We start from the raw sequence: 17636 nt of genomic DNA on the forward strand, positions 1-17636 counted from the left end.
ACCCAAAAGTTTAGGATTTAGAGTGATCGATAGAGTTCAAATTTTGATGTAATTTATGGTTTTAAGCAGTTTTACTACATAAAATACAAAGTACTTAAAGGGAGTCAACGTGTGGGCATGATTTTAGTTTGATAAGTCAATGATATGTGCATTTGTTAAATGATCAGGGTATTTGGTGTATTTTTTAAAAAACCTCGAAAGTACGCAATGCATTTGAAAGTTTTCAGGGTAAATGGTGCATTTTTTAAAACCTGAAAGGTAAACGGAACAATTTCCCTTTATTTTTTGACAATCGGTAAAAATGAGTTTAAAACGTTGTCGTTTAAAAGCATAATAGAATAGCACAACAAAAAAGCTTATCCATGATTTCTCCCTCTTCTCCTTCCTCCTCTCTTTCTTCCTGGCTGAAGTGGTGAGAGCCATGGATGGAACCCTGCAAATTTTCTGCACAAATTTCAAAGTACCCACCTCCATTAAAATGCCCCTCTTTTCTATCCACCTTCCTTCTCCCTTTCTCTCTCCTCATTTTCTCTCTCTTCCCCAAAACCCCACCTCCTCTTTTTCTTCATACCTTTCTATGCCATCTCGCTTCCCTCCTTTTGGTATATATTTCTATCTATCTTTTTTTTTTTTTTTTAACTCTATGAATTGAATTGTCTATGTTTGTGTATTGTATTAACTTTGATTGAGTTTATAAATTGAATTGCTTTGGTGGGTTTGTATTATTTCTTTAACTTATGCTTCCTTTTCACATAAGCTTTGTGTATTTACTGTTGTTGTAGTAGTTTTTACGGCCCGTTTGGTAGGCGGTAATAAATATGGGTAATGATAAGAAATGTATAATTCAGAATGTTATTTGGATTGTTCTTTGTTTGAATAATGTTGGGGTTTTTGCTTAAATTTCTAAAGCAGCCTTTCATTTTGTTTGATGTTATAATGTTATCTGAATGTGTTTATTTTGTTCTAATATGGGCGCAGTTCAATTTGCAACGCCAGATAGTCAATTGAGCATTGAGGTCGGCACTGAAACCAGTGAGTGGGCAATGCAAGGTATGTGACATATATCTGATGTTATGATCAAATTCTTATTAGCTAACTATTGAATCATAAGTTTAAGCTTGTGATTGTTGTGAGTCTTGTAACCCATTGGTGACTAGATTTCGATGGCACGTTGAACATGAAGACCAAAACAAAAGAACATAAACTCCATCCAATGAACATAATTTAGTTTATAGCTCTTATGTTCATTGGATCTAGTTTTCATGCTCTTTGATCTTAGCTTGATGTTCAATGGATGCAAAGTGAGCACCATACATACGCCTCCACCATCATATTCGCAACGTTAAGACCTCACTTAATCAAACATATTTTCAATTGACTTTAGCTCATTAAGTTTTAAGAATTTTTATTATGATTTTTGTTTTCCTAGGTTTGGATTCTTTTTCTTGTTTAAATTGGATCCTTTTTCTTGTTTGTAATGGTGATTTTTGAATGGGCATTCTGTACTAGGATTTGTGGGTAAAGGTTGGAGAAGAAATTGTGATACAGTGCTTGTAATGTTGGGTTTTTGATCATGGGGATTAATATAATTTTATTTAAGATACTCTCATAATGTTTAGTTAGAATTTTCTTGTGTTAACTCTAGGTAGGTATTGCACATTATTGGTTTAGATTCCAAGTAAACTAGATAAATTATGGTATTATGTAAAGCTTCATGTGAGGGAAGGAAATGGAAAGAGAAGTGGAGGTGAGGGATGGAGGAGAGTTACGGAAATGGTATTACGCCCCAATAACATCAATGATTTGTTGTCTTAATCTTACTTTGCGTGCAGATTTCTATATGTTAAGAAAAGAGGTAGAAAATACAAGTAAACGTGTGCAAGAGATTGTAGTCTCTGCTGGATTGCAACACTTGGAAAGAGAGCTTGCAGCATTAGAGTCCAAATCAGCTGATAGCACTTTGTGGGATGACCGTGCTAAGGCCCAAGAAACTCTTTCGGCTCTCACTGATGTCAAAGATAAACTTAAACTTCTCAAAGATTTCCAAACACAGGTCTTGACTCCCTCTCTCCCTGATCCATTCAATACTAAAGCGAACCTGATCTTATGAAACTACTTTGACCATATATCCAAGGGAATCATACTTGTATTAATCTGCAAAACAAACCAATTAATGCCGGCACTTCTTTCTGAAGAGATGAATTCACCGGAAAAATGTATATATATGTTGAATTACGCTGCATAGCTCATTGATACTACAGATACAAATTGTCAACCATGTTATGTTATTTGCATATTGCTGATGTAATCTGATGTATTGATTTCAATTATTTCCTGCAGGTTGAAGAGGCAGAAACGATAGTTAATCTTACTGAAGAGATGGATTCTACTGATACTGCACTTCTTCAAGAAGCTGCTGGCATTATTAAGGAGTTGAACAAAGCACTTGATCGTTTTGAGTTGACAGAGCTTCTTTCTGGTCCTTATGACAAAGAGGGTGCTGTTATTACTATCTCAGCTGGTGCTGGTGGGACTGATGCTCAGGTATGCTTATCCTTTTAACGGCCTAACACGTTTTTTTTTCTTTTTCTTTTTTTTTTCTTCTCTCTCTCTCTCCCTCTCTGTAAATTGGGTTTACACTGTTTATTTTCTTTCTATTTTGTCTGTTTTTTTTCCCTTGGATAGTGTATGGAAGTTCAGTAACATATTTACGATAACAGATGACTGTTTGATGAATTGCTTTATTGTATGTTAAATCAGCTCGTCAAACATGCAATTTAGCTTGTTCCTTCTATCCATTTCTGCACATGAGCTCGTAAATCAAAACTAGTCAACTTATTATGCTTGGATCCTCTCCTCTGTCAAACAAAAATAATCAGTCAATTATGATATTAAGCTAGACCAGGTTTTCGTATTCCAGTCTTTTGTAAATTCTTTGATGTATTTCAGTGCAGGATTGGGCTGATATGCTTCTCAGGATGTATATGAGATGGGCGGAAAAACAGAAGTATAAGGCTAGAGTGGTTGATAAATCATTGGGAGAAGAAGCAGGGATTAAATCTGCAACACTTGAGGTTGACGGTCGTTATGCTTATGGTTATCTTTCTGGAGAAAAGGGCACACATCGTATTGTGCGGCAGTCACCTTTTAATTCCAAGGGTCTTCGGCAGGTTATCTTTCCTATTCACATCTCTGTTCTTCATTCAAGGAGACTGGAAGTACACTAATTACAATATCATATCCTCTTGTCTTTGATAATTAATGATCTTTGAGACCATAGCATCAAACATTGAACTTTCCTTATCGACTCTATATGTTAGCAATGACTATTTTGTTCAAAACTTTAGTACAAATTTTGTTGAGTTTTATACATCCTAAATTTATACCATCTATATGAACTTGATGGCTCAAAGTTTAAAGTTCACAAATTTTTACCACAAAAGTCTATAGAGAGCAAAGTTTACTCAAATAGGAAGTAATAGTTGTTACAGATTTCATGCATTAAGCTTAACATTGTATTAGTGAACTTTTATGCTGTATGCAGACTAGCTTTTCTGGTGTTGAAGTCATGCCTCTTCTTCCAGAAGAGTCACTAAATGTTGATATACCTGAAGAAGATTTGGAAATAAGTTTCACTAGGGCTGGTGGAAAAGGAGGTCAAAATGTAAACAAGGTTGAAACAGCTGTTAGAATCACTCACATTCCCACTGGTGTGGCAGTCCGATGCTCAGGTTAAATTCTGCCCCTCAAACTATTTTACATGTCGAATCAAGATAATCCTTTTGCTATTTATAGTAATTTCTGTAACTTGCAAAGAAAACTAGGCTTGATCCCGTAGCAATCAGAATAGATCCAACTTAAACATCTTTGCAAATGATAGAAAAAGAAAATAGTCTTAATCGAGCTAAATTGGACTTGATTGGTAGATGACTTGATTTTTTAAAATTAGCCCAAAAATTTCAGCTACAAGTCTACAACTGCTTAATAGCTATGCATGAGGTATCTGTATCCTTTTATTTGCTTGAAAAATCCATTAATTTTAAATACAGTATCTAATACTATTGGAGCCATGTTCAGAGGAGAGATCCCAAATACAAAACAAAGTAAAGGCTCTGAATCGATTGAAAGCCAAACTTTTGGTCATTGCTGAGGAGCAAAGGGCGTCTGAGATCAAGCAGATCAGGGGAGATGCTGTGAAGGCAGAGTGGGGCCAGCAAATACGGAATTATGTATTCCACCCTTACAAGCTTGTGAAAGATGTGCGTACAACTTACGAAACTTCAGATATCACCTCAGTAATGGATGGTGATTTAGATCCATTCATTAAGTCTTACTTGAAATTTAAGTACACTCAGATGCTTTCAACTAGTAGTTAAAGATAATTTTGTGTACTTGCTGATTTGTGGTAGCACGGTTGTCACCTGATGAATTTTGTATAACAAGTAGTTGGATGCAAAACTTAATGATTATTTATATATATATATAATATCTTATATCTTCTGCAGATTACCCTGGCTGATGTAGTGATGTATTTGGAGAAGGCTTCAATTGAGTACTTCTGCAAAATGTATAGCATCTGTAGCCTGCAGTATCATATGCGACATCGTTATCGGCCTAGTCAAGTACATGGAAACTATTTTCATTAATTCTGAATAAGAGCAGTTAAATGAACTCTAGAGGCCTGAGATCTATGCATGTTTGTTGACAAATTTGCGGTCTAAGTAAAAGTTTCGACCATCAAAGTAATAAGTAACATGCAAAGCTTTTGTTTTTTTCCCCCTGAGATGTTGCATAAGTCATTGTCAAACACAATTGCCAAGTGAAAACAGTCCAGCAGAAAATGCGGCAAACAAGAGTTCACAACTCACAAGCTATAGCCAAGAACTCTAAAGTCTAAGCTAAAAGAGAAAGAAGCAATTAGCAGTACATGAAAAATCAAAATAAAGGTACTCGTGCGCAAATAAATTACCCCATAGGGTGCGCTACTTTGATCATTGTGGTATAACAATTGTATCAAAAATCAACTAATTCAGGCGAGCTAAAGCATGAGTCTTAATGCGGTATAAAAAAGAGGAAATACAAGTTTATCTCCATGATAAACATATTATGTTTATCACGGAGACAAAAGTGTAATTTTTGCTAAGCAAGAAAGACATAATAACAGAATGTACCAGACTATCAATAACAACCGGTACACAGTTGCAGCAAACCAGAGACTGCGTAATCTAACAGGTAGAAACAAAAGCAACTACTAATAAAGAAATATTGCAATCTGAAAATACAATGATAGTTCTGACTTCTGAGACAGATACAATAGCAGCAAATCAAGACTTTAAAATCTAACTCAAGCACAGGCTCATAAGAAATTCTATGTACGTGCTAACCTTAACAGAGATTGATGTAACTTGATTCTGTTTAATTAATAAAATCCCCTCTTTCGTTCAAAAAATTAAAATGTATAGATGACAGTAATTCAGAGGCAACAGAGACTGTAAAATATATACTTGGCTGAAGCATTTCTGGTACAAAAGTCCAGCTCCAAATCTAATTTAACAGAAAGCTTTTGAGATATATGACAACTGAAAATTAAGCTTCAGGCTTGCCACAATGATAATATATTAACATTACTCTGTATACTAGCCATATCGGTACCAACAGCTTCTCAGTTCTCAGAGGCTGGTTAGGGTCTTCAACAAAAAAGGATTTGTTCCATGTACAAAACCATATACATATCAAAATGATTACATATTAACAACAAAAACAGGAAGATTACAGATGTTAAAGTGACGATGCCATAAGCATCTCCCAAAGGGTTAGATGTAAAAGCCAGACCTCAAATATCATCAAAGCTAGCTTCTACTCATGTTCCGCCATTTATCTTTCAAGTCTACATTTGTTCTTTCCTTAAATGTGTCAATATATATATCCCTGATCAATTTCCAATTCCTACCATGATTCTTTACTGCTTCCCTCAATTTTTCCTCTTCTTCTGGGGTCCATTTCTTCCTTTCTCTCATTGAATAACTTTTCTTCTCAGCGTACGGAGCCAAAGCAGATACCCTACTCCTCTTTGGACTAGGAGGTAAGCTTAACCCACCTCTGCCCACATTATCATCAGAATCATCCCATTCATATGTATGACTAGTGCCATTGGGCTCCATCAAACTACACTTACGTTTAGGCCGTTCCTTTGGAGTACGAGTCTCATTGCCTCGGGCATTTCCTGTAAGCTTATCTTTCTTCTCTACATTTTCGGTATTATTCTCAGTGGTTTCTCTAGGTGCATGGATTACTGATTGTGTCAGGTTTGGTAACACAGCATCACTGTTCATGTCATGCTTTTCTACAGCAGTTGTATGACTAGTATCATGGTTACCTGCAGCACCTGTACAAGGCAAGGTTTGTTTAGCTATTTCAAGAGCTTCAGGAAGAGGATCTGTCACAGACACATGCAGCTCCCTGGAACTGGTTTTAAGAGCTTCTTGCACTCTCCTCACTTCAGGTGTTACATGTACAACAGGTGGTCGTGTCTGCTTATTTGAAGCATTCACATTACTCACGTTGTCTGTTGCCTTTGTAGATGACGGGTTATGATCTCGAGATGCATCAAGACAAGAATCAATCACAGCAGTATGTGGCTGCAAGGAGTTGGACTGAAGTGCTTCTTGCACTTCATCCATTTTGTGGATTGGGACGTCATTGTCCTTGCACGACAAATTATGAGCGGCTTGAGAAGCTCCAGCACGAGAATCACTCACAGAAGCATGCTGCAGCAAGGAGTTGGATTGAAGTGCTTCTTGTACTTCGCCTGTTTTGTGGTTCAGGACAACGTTGTCCTCACATGACAGAGTATGAGCTGCTCGAGAAGCATCAGCATGAGAATCACTCACAGTAGCATGCAGCTGCAAAGAATTGGATTGAAGTGCTTCTTGTACTTTTTCCAGTTCACAGATCGGGACATTGTTAACCACATTCATAGAAGATTCAGCTTCTTCATTACCTTCAGAAATCTTTGCACCTCTGGGACGTCTAGTCTTCACTGCAACATGTTTCCGCCGAACTAAAGTGTGACCTTTCGGCAGTCCACCTAAAACAAATACAGATGATTTAATACTGAAACCTATATCAAAGTGAAAGAGAAAAATTTACAAGATTTCAGAAAAAAAAGTTGGAAAGGAAAAATGTATTACTCTCTCCGTCCCCAAATTAGAGTCTCATTTCACTCAAAATTTTTATCCCTAAAAAATCTCATTTCACCTTTACCTATTTAATTATTCAATTTATTTTTAATCAACCAAACCCGGTTATATATATATATATATATATATATATATATATATATATATATATACACACACACACACACACACACACACACACACTCTACCTTCTTATTTTATTAACCTTCCTAAAAATCTATGCAAAAGCCAAATGAAACTTTTTTTTATTTTGTTTTTATTTTGGGACAGAGAGAGTACAAGATTGCAGACACATGTGCATTGGAAGGAAAATCATATTAGTTCATCATTTGTCCAAAACTACGTAAACAAAAGGTCCTTAGCAGAACTCAAGATCAATAATCAACAAGCACATGAGCTGAAAACAGAATTACAGAGCATCTGCCTGCTTCAAAGTCATAATAGCGGCTAAATCCCCCCCCCCCCCTCAAAAAAAAAGGGACAGAAAACTAGTGGAGAAATACACATAGAAATGTATCTAAGGAGCTCTGCAAGACATCAGATTCGTCTTTCTGAAAAATATGATCATATGATACTAATTTTCAATTACAGAGTACTAAGCATGCATGGTAACCATTCCCTCGCAAGAAAAAAAATATACATAAAAACCAATACAAGGGAGAAGAAAACCTTCACCTACAGCTCAAACAGATACAAAACCAGTAAAATTACCGATTGATTAGCATAGAGCTGGAAAATATGATAATGTGTAGTGTTCGCATTTACTCCTTGCTAATTTAAGGTTATTAAATAAACCAACTTTACAAGCTCCCTCATAACACAATACCATTAGTCAGATGTGCTTCATGCCTCTCTCTATCTCTGTAATCAATATAGTATGCTGGTGGCCTGATTCTATTTACAAATCAAGAGTGATAACCAACACTTCTGTTGGCAATCAGAGGGCACCATAGTAATAAAGGCAGCAACATAACACTGATCCCTTGCACCCCATTAACAACATTAAAGCCTTAGTCCCAAAATGATTTGGGGTCGCCTTACATGAATAATCTTAAAATACCACTCCCTTTCACCCCCATAAAAAAAAAAAAGGTACAGTAACCATTCAAGGATATTTCAAAACAATACTAGGACTCCACTTATCTGCCTATTTCAATTGAAGAATACCTATTACCAGAACTTTGAGTTGTATAGGACAATACCCTTCGTGTATAGTACAAAGTCAACAATGGACATTAAACAGATGAAAGGTCCACTAGAAAAAAGCTACTCCGTATTAGTTATCACAAGGGTAAAGGTTGAATACATTCGACTCCAATTTCTGTAGGCACATTAAATTGACTCTAATGTAATATGGAGTGCTAAAACAGAATTCAACTATGAGTCTATGATTCCTAAAGGCATTTGGTAAACTATCAAGCTGCCTCATTTCTCAACAAAAGTATCACAAACTTCATTCGATCAAATACCGGTTCTTTATATGGCATTTTTCTTTTGATTTGATGATCTATGTAATGCCATTGCTGACTAAAATAATAGAGCATAATATACTCTTCATCAAAAAAGCTACACTAAAATTATAAATTGACATACATAAATATAAATAACAAAAACCAATAACACAACAAGAAAAACCAACAATTAGCCAAAATCAAACAAATTCTACCTTGACCAGCAACCAATTCACGACATGGATTATCCGAACCCACAACATCACCACCGCCATCCTCGCAAAAACCGAGCTTCTCCACCTCATACCCAAACTTGGACGCCACCAATTCAAGAAATGTCGGTCCCATACTCTTCCAAGCTTCCTTCAAATACCCTCTAACAGCCTTCAAAGCCTCATTCCTAGTATTCCTCATCAAAATCTTCTCACAAACACTGGCATCCCAAACCGCAGCTTCGACATCCGCCAACCACTGATTCGATTCCTCCGACAATAAACCCTCCATTTTACAAATCCTATTCCTCCAAATTCTCTCCACTGCTTCGAAATACTTCCCGTTTTCCTCCACATTTTCCTCCAAAAATCTCACCGTGCAATCCACTGCAACCGCACAATACGCCTTTTTCATCAAATCCGACGCCGTTTTACCCGCTCTGTGATTCAATTCCTCGATAAGTTCAAGCAATTCTAGAAGCTTCTCGGAAACTGAACCATTTGAAGTCTCTGATTCGATTTTTCGCAGAAGTATCGTCTTCTTCAAGCGACAATCTTTGTTGGAGAAAGGAAGACTTGAGAGTACGCCATTGATGATCTTCTCGTCAATTGGTTTTCGCAAGAGGAATTCTAGTATCCATTTTGCCACCTTTTCGTCCATTATTTCACTGAAATATGAACCCTAATTTTCAACTTACCGGGAAAGTAGGAAATTTAGTTTGAAGATTGAAGGTTTATTAGGGTTTCGAAGAAGGGATTGAGTGTCTAGGGCTTGAATTTGTTTCATAGGCTTGAATTTTCGTCTTCTAGGGTTTGGAGATTTGGGACGACGGGAAAATTCTGAAATTAAGAAATTTGGATTGGAAGTTTCATAAAAAAAATTTAAAATTGCTTTTAATGATGTAATAAAAATTGCTATAGAGTTCTTTTTTTTTTTCTTTTTTTTTTTTTTTTTTTTTTGAGGGTTGGAGTAAGAAATTTTGTTTAAAGTTTTTACTTAATGTCATCAATTAGGAATATTTCTTCAAAAAAAAAAAAAAAAAAATTCCCGTAAAAAAAAAAATTGTTAGGAGTAAATAATTGATACACTTGGTAGATTTGTATTATATACAAGTACTTGTTTTTGTAAGATACTCGTCAAATCATCCATGACGACGATTTATTAATTGGTGAACCACTATATACAAGTGTACATATGATCATTGATTAGACCAACAATTAGTAGTAATTACACACGGAGCAAAATATAGTAAATATCAACTAATTTAGTTAAAGTCTTGAGGTGTTATCCAAAACCAAGAATAATTCAAATCTTATTTACACAATTGGCCTTTGTGACTATTTACACCAAAAAAATCTACATTAATTACAAAATACATAAATATTAATATACATAGTCTATTATTTATCTTACAAAAGATTACATTTTAATGTTTATAACCACAATAATCATTGTAATTATTGATACATAATGAAAATCTAAACAAAATACAAGGACTAGAAACCATTTTTAAAAACCAACATTATATCATGAAAAAATATCGTAGTAAAAGAGAAATACTGAACCTATATGGGTTAAGGAAAAGAAAATAAATGTTCATCAAACAAATACCAACCTTGAGTTGATAGTAACTAAAGTATTTGGTCATTGATGGAGGGATTTACCATAAACCTCCTTAAGCTCCTAATTTTGAAGGATTTGACAATTGCTTAACAATACGTTACTCGTATTTATTTAGAAAAAACCCTACAAAAAAATGTATATGAAGTAATTGTCTTTATTAAAACACCCGACTAAGAAAATCCACACTGTTAATCATGTCAATGTCTCTACCCAATGTCTTTACTTTCTATTCTTCCCATTACATTTTTTGTTTTTCCACAACGCTACGTTGCTCAAAACAATACTCAACGTGGCATCCCCTTATTGGACTACTGGACAATACTTATAAAATAAAATAAAATGAAAAGGTTGCAGTAGCAAACCCACATGTATCAGCTCCAACTCTCCAAGTGAATAAAATGGTTGGTGCACCAGCCCTATAACCTCAGACTGCCCTAAAAAAATCCGAATTAGGCAGCCTCCCAACATTGCAGATGCACTAGTTGGCCGTCTTGAGATTCAATTATATCCGTGCAGACACGATATAGAGTTTTATAAACCTAACATGAGTGCATGGCCAATTGGCAATCTTATCAAGGCTATGTACTGTGTGTATTAACAAGGTGCTAATGCAGACATTCATGTCTACTTTACAAGTTACAAACATAGAGATACTGGTTAAGTACATCAGTACATGAAACCAAAGTGTTCAAACATATATTTTAACACTGAATCAAAATAAACAAGTCCAAAACCTGATTCCTCTCTTTCTTGTAGCCCCAGCAAAAGATGGTGCAGTCCTGCAGATTCAATCAAAAAACTCATTCCTTCTTTGACTTGCCAAACAGCAATCCCAATGAATAAATATTCCCCTTTTTTTCAGTCGCTTCTACTCGTCTTTCACCGATCTTGCAGTGACAAAATTGCCAGATCAGCAATTAGGAAATAGCAGCATGAAATGGGGAGAGGGGAAAGGAAGAAAATAAAAATTCCTGAGTCCTCGGCCTCCAAAAAGAGACACTAAGTCAACAGTCATAGTGAGTAGAAAAGAAAACTAAATCAATTGCTATGAATCATCTCTATTACAACATCTGCAAGTGCATGACATGCACACCTGCTAATATCCCACATGCAAACAGAAAACATAAGGTATTATAGTTTCAAGCGTTGAAATGATCTAACTTTCTGACGTGCAAGGCCTGCAGCTGTAATTTCTAACAAGTCAAAATATGCAAATGCCTAAAAGAGTGATAAATGGAACCTTTGGATATTGGACCAAGCTGAAAGTCCACTCATTGTTTTGAGGTAGGGAGACTACACATTAGGGATGTTGCACTTTACTTTTACAAACATTGAACAAATTCATAGTGTTAAGAGTGGGGGAGTCATATAGTTTAATCATAGCAGTTTAATTGAGGGATTATTTTACGCAAAATTTAAACCTCATCCAGCAACTGAGCCATCATCTCATCTCAAGTGTCATGGCCAAAGACGGATCTAGGAATTTTGAATAGGGCAGGCCGTAAGAAGTAACAAGAATTTTTTTTTTTTTTTTTCTCTATATAAAATTATAAAAACCACAAAAAAATGTTACTTATGGGTATTGAACCCACTACCTCCTGCATTAGGAGTGGTATTAATGAATACCAATTATAAACCAACTCAGCCAACTACTTTACCAATATAAAATGACAACAATTTAATATATAACTCTAAATGTTTATGGGCATAGGGCGGGCCATGGGCTGGGTCAGCCTGCCCCTGGATCCGTCCTTGGTCATGGCAGATGATAGGCGACCACACAAAGAAAAGACAGCGTGAGAAGCCAATGACATAAAATGGAAAAAGCAAACCTTATCCATGAGCCAAAAGCCAATTGTTGGCATGTACTGCACCAAATACATCACTCCAAGCACGGGCTGAAAAAGTAAAGGAAAATTTAGCATGCAAGCCAAACAGGTTTAATTAATTGAAGAGAGGAAGAAACATAAGTGCCATCAATCAAAAGCATGATATCTATTGTGCAAAAGCAAAATTATGTCTTCTTGCAAAGAAAAGATACATATGTACTATACAGGTCGAAAGGTGCTCAGTGTAGATCCAAAATAGATGATAAGCATAAGAGTACAGTAAGGTCTGGATGCAAGTGTATTCTTACTATTAGTTTCCAGTCTTTCACCTAAAACCAGACACGTGATTTCTTTCCAAGGCGCCAGCTGCATGTATATTGCACTCATTTAATTGCAAAGTGTAACCATTTTGCCCTATTGAAACACATTTAATCTTCTATGACTCTATGAGTCTCCTCTTTCAAGAGACATTTAGATCCATCTATCACGTGTCAAACGAATAACCCTTCAACCTAAGTCCACTGCCCTATAAGGACCCACCAGAGAGGAGGAGGTGGGTCATGCGACACTGAATGATATTGAGTCAGGCAAAAGGCCACCTTTCTCTACCTAGGATTTGTAACCCCAAGACCAATACAATAGTATTACTAACTGATTAGGGGATTTCAACATTTGATAAGTATTTAAGGGCAATAAAGTATCCAGTACAGCAATTCTTTGTAAAGACAAACACAGCTACACAACTGATTACCATTCACATCTTGAGGTGTAAAAAAACAATATAACTGACAACCCAAACTCAATGAAAACAGAAAAAATAACTTACTTGATATGATATCCAAACTTCCTTCAGACCATGACTAGCAGCAATTATTGTGAGTTTAGCACACCTTTCAGCAGAGAGGCGCTTCTGCGACCACTTAGAAGTTAGAACCAGGAAATTCAAAGCTAGGTGACAACACATGAACACATAATCCTGAAAGTCTTTGAAATAGGACCAAGGTGACTTCAAATGATTTAATGATATCTAACTGCATCATTGATTTAAAAAAATGCTAGGGGAAAACAAGAAAGGTTAGCAGCAAAGCATTAATCAGTGTTCAAATTAACCAATTTGTAAACTAGAACAGAGACCAATAAAGTGATTAATTATTTGTCCGGCTGCCTAGTGGGGGTGGCACACTGGCACAGCCGTTGTTTCGTTGTCTGATTTGACCAACATTTGATCCTATGTACGCTAATATATAAGGAAAAAATATGTAAATGGGGTCTTATTAGATTTATATTAATGTGTATTTTTTTTAATACGTAAATTTTACAATTTTTTTCATTACGGAATTAAATATATTAGCGACAGAAAACAGTAATCATGCTAATTTTGCATACAAAATAGAAGGCTAAAAGTGATCACATATACTTATGATATGTGCCAAGAGAAAACATCATAATAAAGATGAACAAACTATAATATGATGATATAATGCACCATAGAATGAACAAACTATAATATGATGATATAATGCACCATAGAATGAATAATAGTACTGACCTCAGTAGAAACAGTTGTTGATGTCTCTATTGGACCAGGGCAAACAACAGTTACCTTGATTCCTTTCTGAAATAGCTGCATATGCATAACCAGACAATTATAAGTTCTTCAGAAATTGAGATAACGCAATAGTCTATAATCAGCCCATCACAAAATTATGTACCATTTGGGGAAAAAAAAGGGGAAAAAGAAAAAAGTTCTGGGGGTTGAATATATAAACCGTGGATTTTAAATTGAGGAAGAGTGGAGTACCTCTGAGCGCAAGTTATGGAAGTACCCATTCAAGGCAAATTTAGAAGCACAATACACGGCTTGACCTGGTGCAGGTGTCTTCCCAGCAGCACTACTCATCTAGCAGATGTAAATTAATCAGATTAGTACACTAACTCCTCTCCCTTAGAGAGATTTGACAGTAACGTATCACCCTTAAATTATAATAAAAGTTTTAAGGTACATACCACCACAAAATGACCCCTCCCCCTCTTCAGCATGTAGGGAGCAAGGAACCTGGTCAAAGATATTGTCCCAAAAACATTTACATTGAATGTAGCCTATACAAATAAACATAATAATCAGCTCTGTAAAACGAAGATATCCCAATGACAGTGAACTATTTGAAGCGATGTTCTTAAGCTGGGAAGGTTGTGATTGTTCATGATATTTTTGACCAAAAATACCTTAAGGCTTTCTTCTGTGACATCTACAGCTGCAGCTTTCTGCAAAGATTTAACCAAACCATGGTTATAGGTAAAATGAAATATATAAGGGCATATATTGATATATAGATTATGTATTACAAAGTAGCATAAGGCAAATACTGTATTCTAAGGGGTGATGGGGTAGTGAGGTAGTCTAATAATTACAGGAAAAAAGGTAGGTTCACCCAATACACTTTTCCAAGCTAAACTTTACGGAACACTATGTGGTGTTTTCTAGATAGAGTTTCAAGTTTCAATTGAATATAGAAGTTCTTATAATTTTTACAAATTGAGAATTTATCTAAGTCATTATCACTTTATCAGTCAGCCATTCTAGTTTCGAAAATAATATTGACTTAGCATATATACACTCATTATCTGAGATACCTAAATTTCAAAAGCATACACAAGACAGTATCAAGTATCAACATTAACTATTACATACAGGACGTTCATAGGCAGCATTGTGAATCATATAATCAACACCAATACCGGGGAAGAAGGCTTCTGCTTTTTCTACAGTCTTCTTGAGGGATTCCTCTCCAGATGCCAAATCAAGAGGTAAAATCTTGACCTCGTTTGGGGCATGCTTACCTAAAACAGAATTAAAAGAGCTGATAGAACATATATAATAAGTTCATATTTATTGATACCACAAAATAAGTGGTAGAAATATACCGCTAAGTTGGCTTTTGACGCGCTCCAATTCAGCTTCATTTCGTGCAGACAATATAAGTTTCGCCCCTAAGCTTGCAAACTGTTTAGCAAGAACCTCCCCTTCAAAATCACATTGGAGATGGATGTTAGGGCCTTTACATTTTCCTATCCTCCTCTTTCTCATGGAGAATGGGAAAACATTTATTTCAGATTAGGGCAGCAATTGTTGGAGATACGACCAAAATGTGCTGTAACCTAAGGAGAGTACTTTGAAGTTACAAAATCCATTTAAAAAGGAGAAAGTAATACGTAGCGAGTCGTTCTAAAACAAGCAACCTAGTGTTATACTACAACTCAAGCAATGAACTCACGAACTAAAATCCCAAATCAGATGGTATCCTCCTCCCGCGTCAGTAAACTTTAAAACATAACAATGAACAATCAATCCAATAACAACTAATGGAATTACGGGTAAGATGGTCTTGCAATAAGCTAACTGTTGATACTCATACGATATTTTAACCCGAATAGTTGCTCATACTAGTCATACATAGAAAGATTTTTGGCATTGTTGGAGATTATTTCGAGTGAGATAAAATCATTCTAGAGTCTGTGATCAATCAATCAATTCCACTCCAACCTGGAACCAAAATAAACAAACCAATACAATATCAACAAATCAAGAGTTCAAACTTGTTATTCAATTCATACACATCATTTCAACATACTTCAAATGATTTAATACTCCGAATTTTGATGAATATCAATCAAATAAATCAAAATTGATCACAAACCAATTCCGCGGCTAGCTCCAGTAATCCAAACAACCTAAACAATGGAATCCGATCAAAATAACACTAATCTAAAAAATGCATAATACAAATTCACAACCCAATTGATAACAAACAATTACCTTATCTTCGAATTCCTGGCGTTTAAGTTTCTTCGAATGTAGGGTGAAATCAGCTGCAAAGAGCGAATTTGAACACAATTAAACAGGAAATTAAGAGATGCATAGCATAATTTAGGACTAAAGAAGAAGAATTACCATCAATAACAGCGAATTTGATGATATATAGGATCACCAGAATAGGAAAGAGGATATAGAGAGACAGCATTTTGCGCTCTAACGAACTCGCACTCACTCCTGCCTTCTTTTCTAAAGTCCTACTCAATATCCAAGCTTGGTACTAAAAATATGGGCAATTTATAAATCACTTCCACTTGTAACAAAGGAATTTTTTATGTGTCACAAATAATATCTTTTGTTACAACTAAAAGAAAATGGAGGAAGTTTCAAATCATATCGCATTACACCAGATCAACTTAGACTAAAATTTATATCTATTTATTCTTTATATTATTATATATTAAAAAGTGTTCCTAATACAAGATATGTGTCACGTGGCACCCTTCACATGTATTAGAAATATGTCACATCAGCATAAGAAACAAATTAATGATCTTACCTACTTTGCTATCTTTTAATTATGTTTCATATTTAATTATAATAATACCTATTTTGCTATCTTTTAATTATGTTCTTACCTACTTTGCTATCTTTGTACAAAGCATCAGTGTGAGAGTGTTTATTTAGTTTCATTAGTTATTATTTGCTCTTTTTTTTTATTATATAATTTATGATTTTATAGTTCAAATAATAGTTATTGATATATAAAGTAAAACCCGATACATCGCTCGCGCCACAAACTAGTTATACTGTAATTCGTAAGTTAATATTGGATCAAATTGGAGTCTATGTTCAGAAAACTTGTTTTTAAATTTATATATTACTAAAAACATTATGTTAAGATAATACATGCAAAGAAAATTTAGGAATTGAATTTTAATTTCCCCCCCCAAAAAAAAAAGAAAGTCGTCAAGATCCGCCATTTATAACTCATGACGCCACATAAGCAATGGCAACATGTAGCAGGATTGCATGTCTTGTCATTGAGGTTTAATCTCGAGATTAGGCCTAATTTCTGATCGAGCTTAGTGTTAATGAGCTTTACTTCATTTCGTTTGGGTCTAGCTAGCTTAAATATGTTCTCTTTTCACATTTCGTTGCATTTTTTTGCTCCTTTTTAATATTTTTACTACTTCTTTTTGCTGATCTTTGTTGTTTATTTTTGAGGTTGTAGATATGACTATATGAGGAGAAGAAAAGCAAGGGATGATATTAGGAGAGGCGGCTATGCTAAGTATGTTATATTTTCTAATTTTTTTACTTTTAATTTTTCTGTTATTAAAATTGAATGTTTGGGATTTATTTATTTATTATTATCTTTTTGGTTGGTCAACTTATTGATGAAGAACAGTAGGGTTCCCTTTGCTGAATTATTTGCAAGAATTGATGCAGTGGACGCAACTAACAAGTGTTGTCAAACGTGTAGCAGAACACTTCTTGTTTATCA

The 17636-nt window shown here is 35.2% G+C and overlaps 3 protein-coding genes across 4 annotated transcripts; 1 reads left to right on the top strand and 2 right to left on the bottom strand.

Moving 5' to 3' along the window:
• The first annotated feature begins 335 nt into the window (after positions 1-335).
• On the top strand, positions 336-4506 carry LOC110736397 (peptide chain release factor PrfB1, chloroplastic-like). Of its 2 annotated transcripts, none has more exons than XM_021916609.1 (7): positions 336-602; positions 979-1050; positions 1833-2053; positions 2341-2544; positions 2955-3170; positions 3545-3731; positions 4050-4286. In XM_021916609.1, exons 1-7 carry the CDS (start codon positions 422-424, stop codon positions 4148-4150), a joined length of 1182 nt encoding a protein of 393 aa, XP_021772301.1. In that variant the 5' UTR covers positions 336-421; the 3' UTR covers positions 4151-4286. The 2 variants fall into 2 exon arrangements, with proteins under 2 accessions (XP_021772301.1, XP_021772300.1); XM_021916608.1 differs by having other exon boundaries at positions 338-602; positions 4078-4506.
• A 966-nt stretch (positions 4507-5472) lies between these two features.
• Positions 5473-10080, bottom strand: LOC110736398. Its single transcript, XM_021916610.1, has 2 exons — positions 8866-10080; positions 5473-7087 (listed from the first exon to the last, which is right to left on the bottom strand). The coding sequence occupies exons 1-2, from the start codon at positions 9521-9523 to the stop codon at positions 5850-5852; spliced, it is 1896 nt and encodes a 631-aa protein (XP_021772302.1). The 5' UTR covers positions 9524-10080; the 3' UTR covers positions 5473-5849.
• Positions 10081-10626: 546 nt separating this feature from the next.
• Positions 10627-16422, bottom strand: LOC110736399 (dehydrogenase/reductase SDR family member 7-like). Its single transcript, XM_021916612.1, has 12 exons — positions 16268-16422; positions 16133-16185; positions 16014-16047; positions 15241-15339; positions 15008-15156; positions 14542-14580; positions 14323-14415; positions 14117-14215; positions 13865-13939; positions 13142-13225; positions 12319-12384; positions 10627-11373 (listed from the first exon to the last, which is right to left on the bottom strand). Exons 1-12 carry the CDS (start codon positions 16335-16337, stop codon positions 11287-11289), a joined length of 948 nt encoding a protein of 315 aa, XP_021772304.1. The 5' UTR covers positions 16338-16422; the 3' UTR covers positions 10627-11286.
• Positions 16423-17636: the final 1214 nt, after the last annotated feature.

The sequence above is a fragment of the Chenopodium quinoa genome, unplaced genomic scaffold (genome assembly GCF_001683475.1).
Source record: "Chenopodium quinoa cultivar QQ74 unplaced genomic scaffold, ASM168347v1, whole genome shotgun sequence".
Lineage (NCBI taxonomy): Eukaryota > Viridiplantae > Streptophyta > Magnoliopsida > Caryophyllales > Amaranthaceae > Chenopodium > Chenopodium quinoa.

Bases quoted from the DNA above. Each gene is read 5' to 3' on its own strand.
- LOC110736397 (XM_021916608.1), top strand. From the start codon at position 422: ATGGATGGAACCCTGCAAATTTTCTGCACAAATTTCAAAGTACCCACC. The intron at 2,054-2,340 runs GTCTTGACTCCC...TATTTCCTGCAG, and splicing joins TCAAAGATTTCCAAACACAG to GTTGAAGAGGCAGAAACGAT. The intron at 3,732-4,077 runs GTTAAATTCTGC...AGCCATGTTCAG, and splicing joins TGTGGCAGTCCGATGCTCAG to AGGAGAGATCCCAAATACAA.
- LOC110736398 (XM_021916610.1), bottom strand. From the start codon at position 9,523: ATGGACGAAAAGGTGGCAAAATGGATACTAGAATTCCTCTTGCGAAAA. The intron at 7,088-8,865 runs GTAGAATTTGTT...TATTTGTTTTAG, and splicing joins TGAATTGGTTGCTGGTCAAG to GTGGACTGCCGAAAGGTCAC.
- LOC110736399 (XM_021916612.1), bottom strand. From the start codon at position 16,337: ATGCTGTCTCTCTATATCCTCTTTCCTATTCTGGTGATCCTATATATC. The intron at 15,157-15,240 runs GTATATTTCTAC...ATTCTGTTTTAG, and splicing joins CGTCAAAAGCCAACTTAGCG to GTAAGCATGCCCCAAACGAG. The intron at 14,216-14,322 runs GTATGTACCTTA...TACATCTGCTAG, and splicing joins GGAGGGGTCATTTTGTGGTG to ATGAGTAGTGCTGCTGGGAA.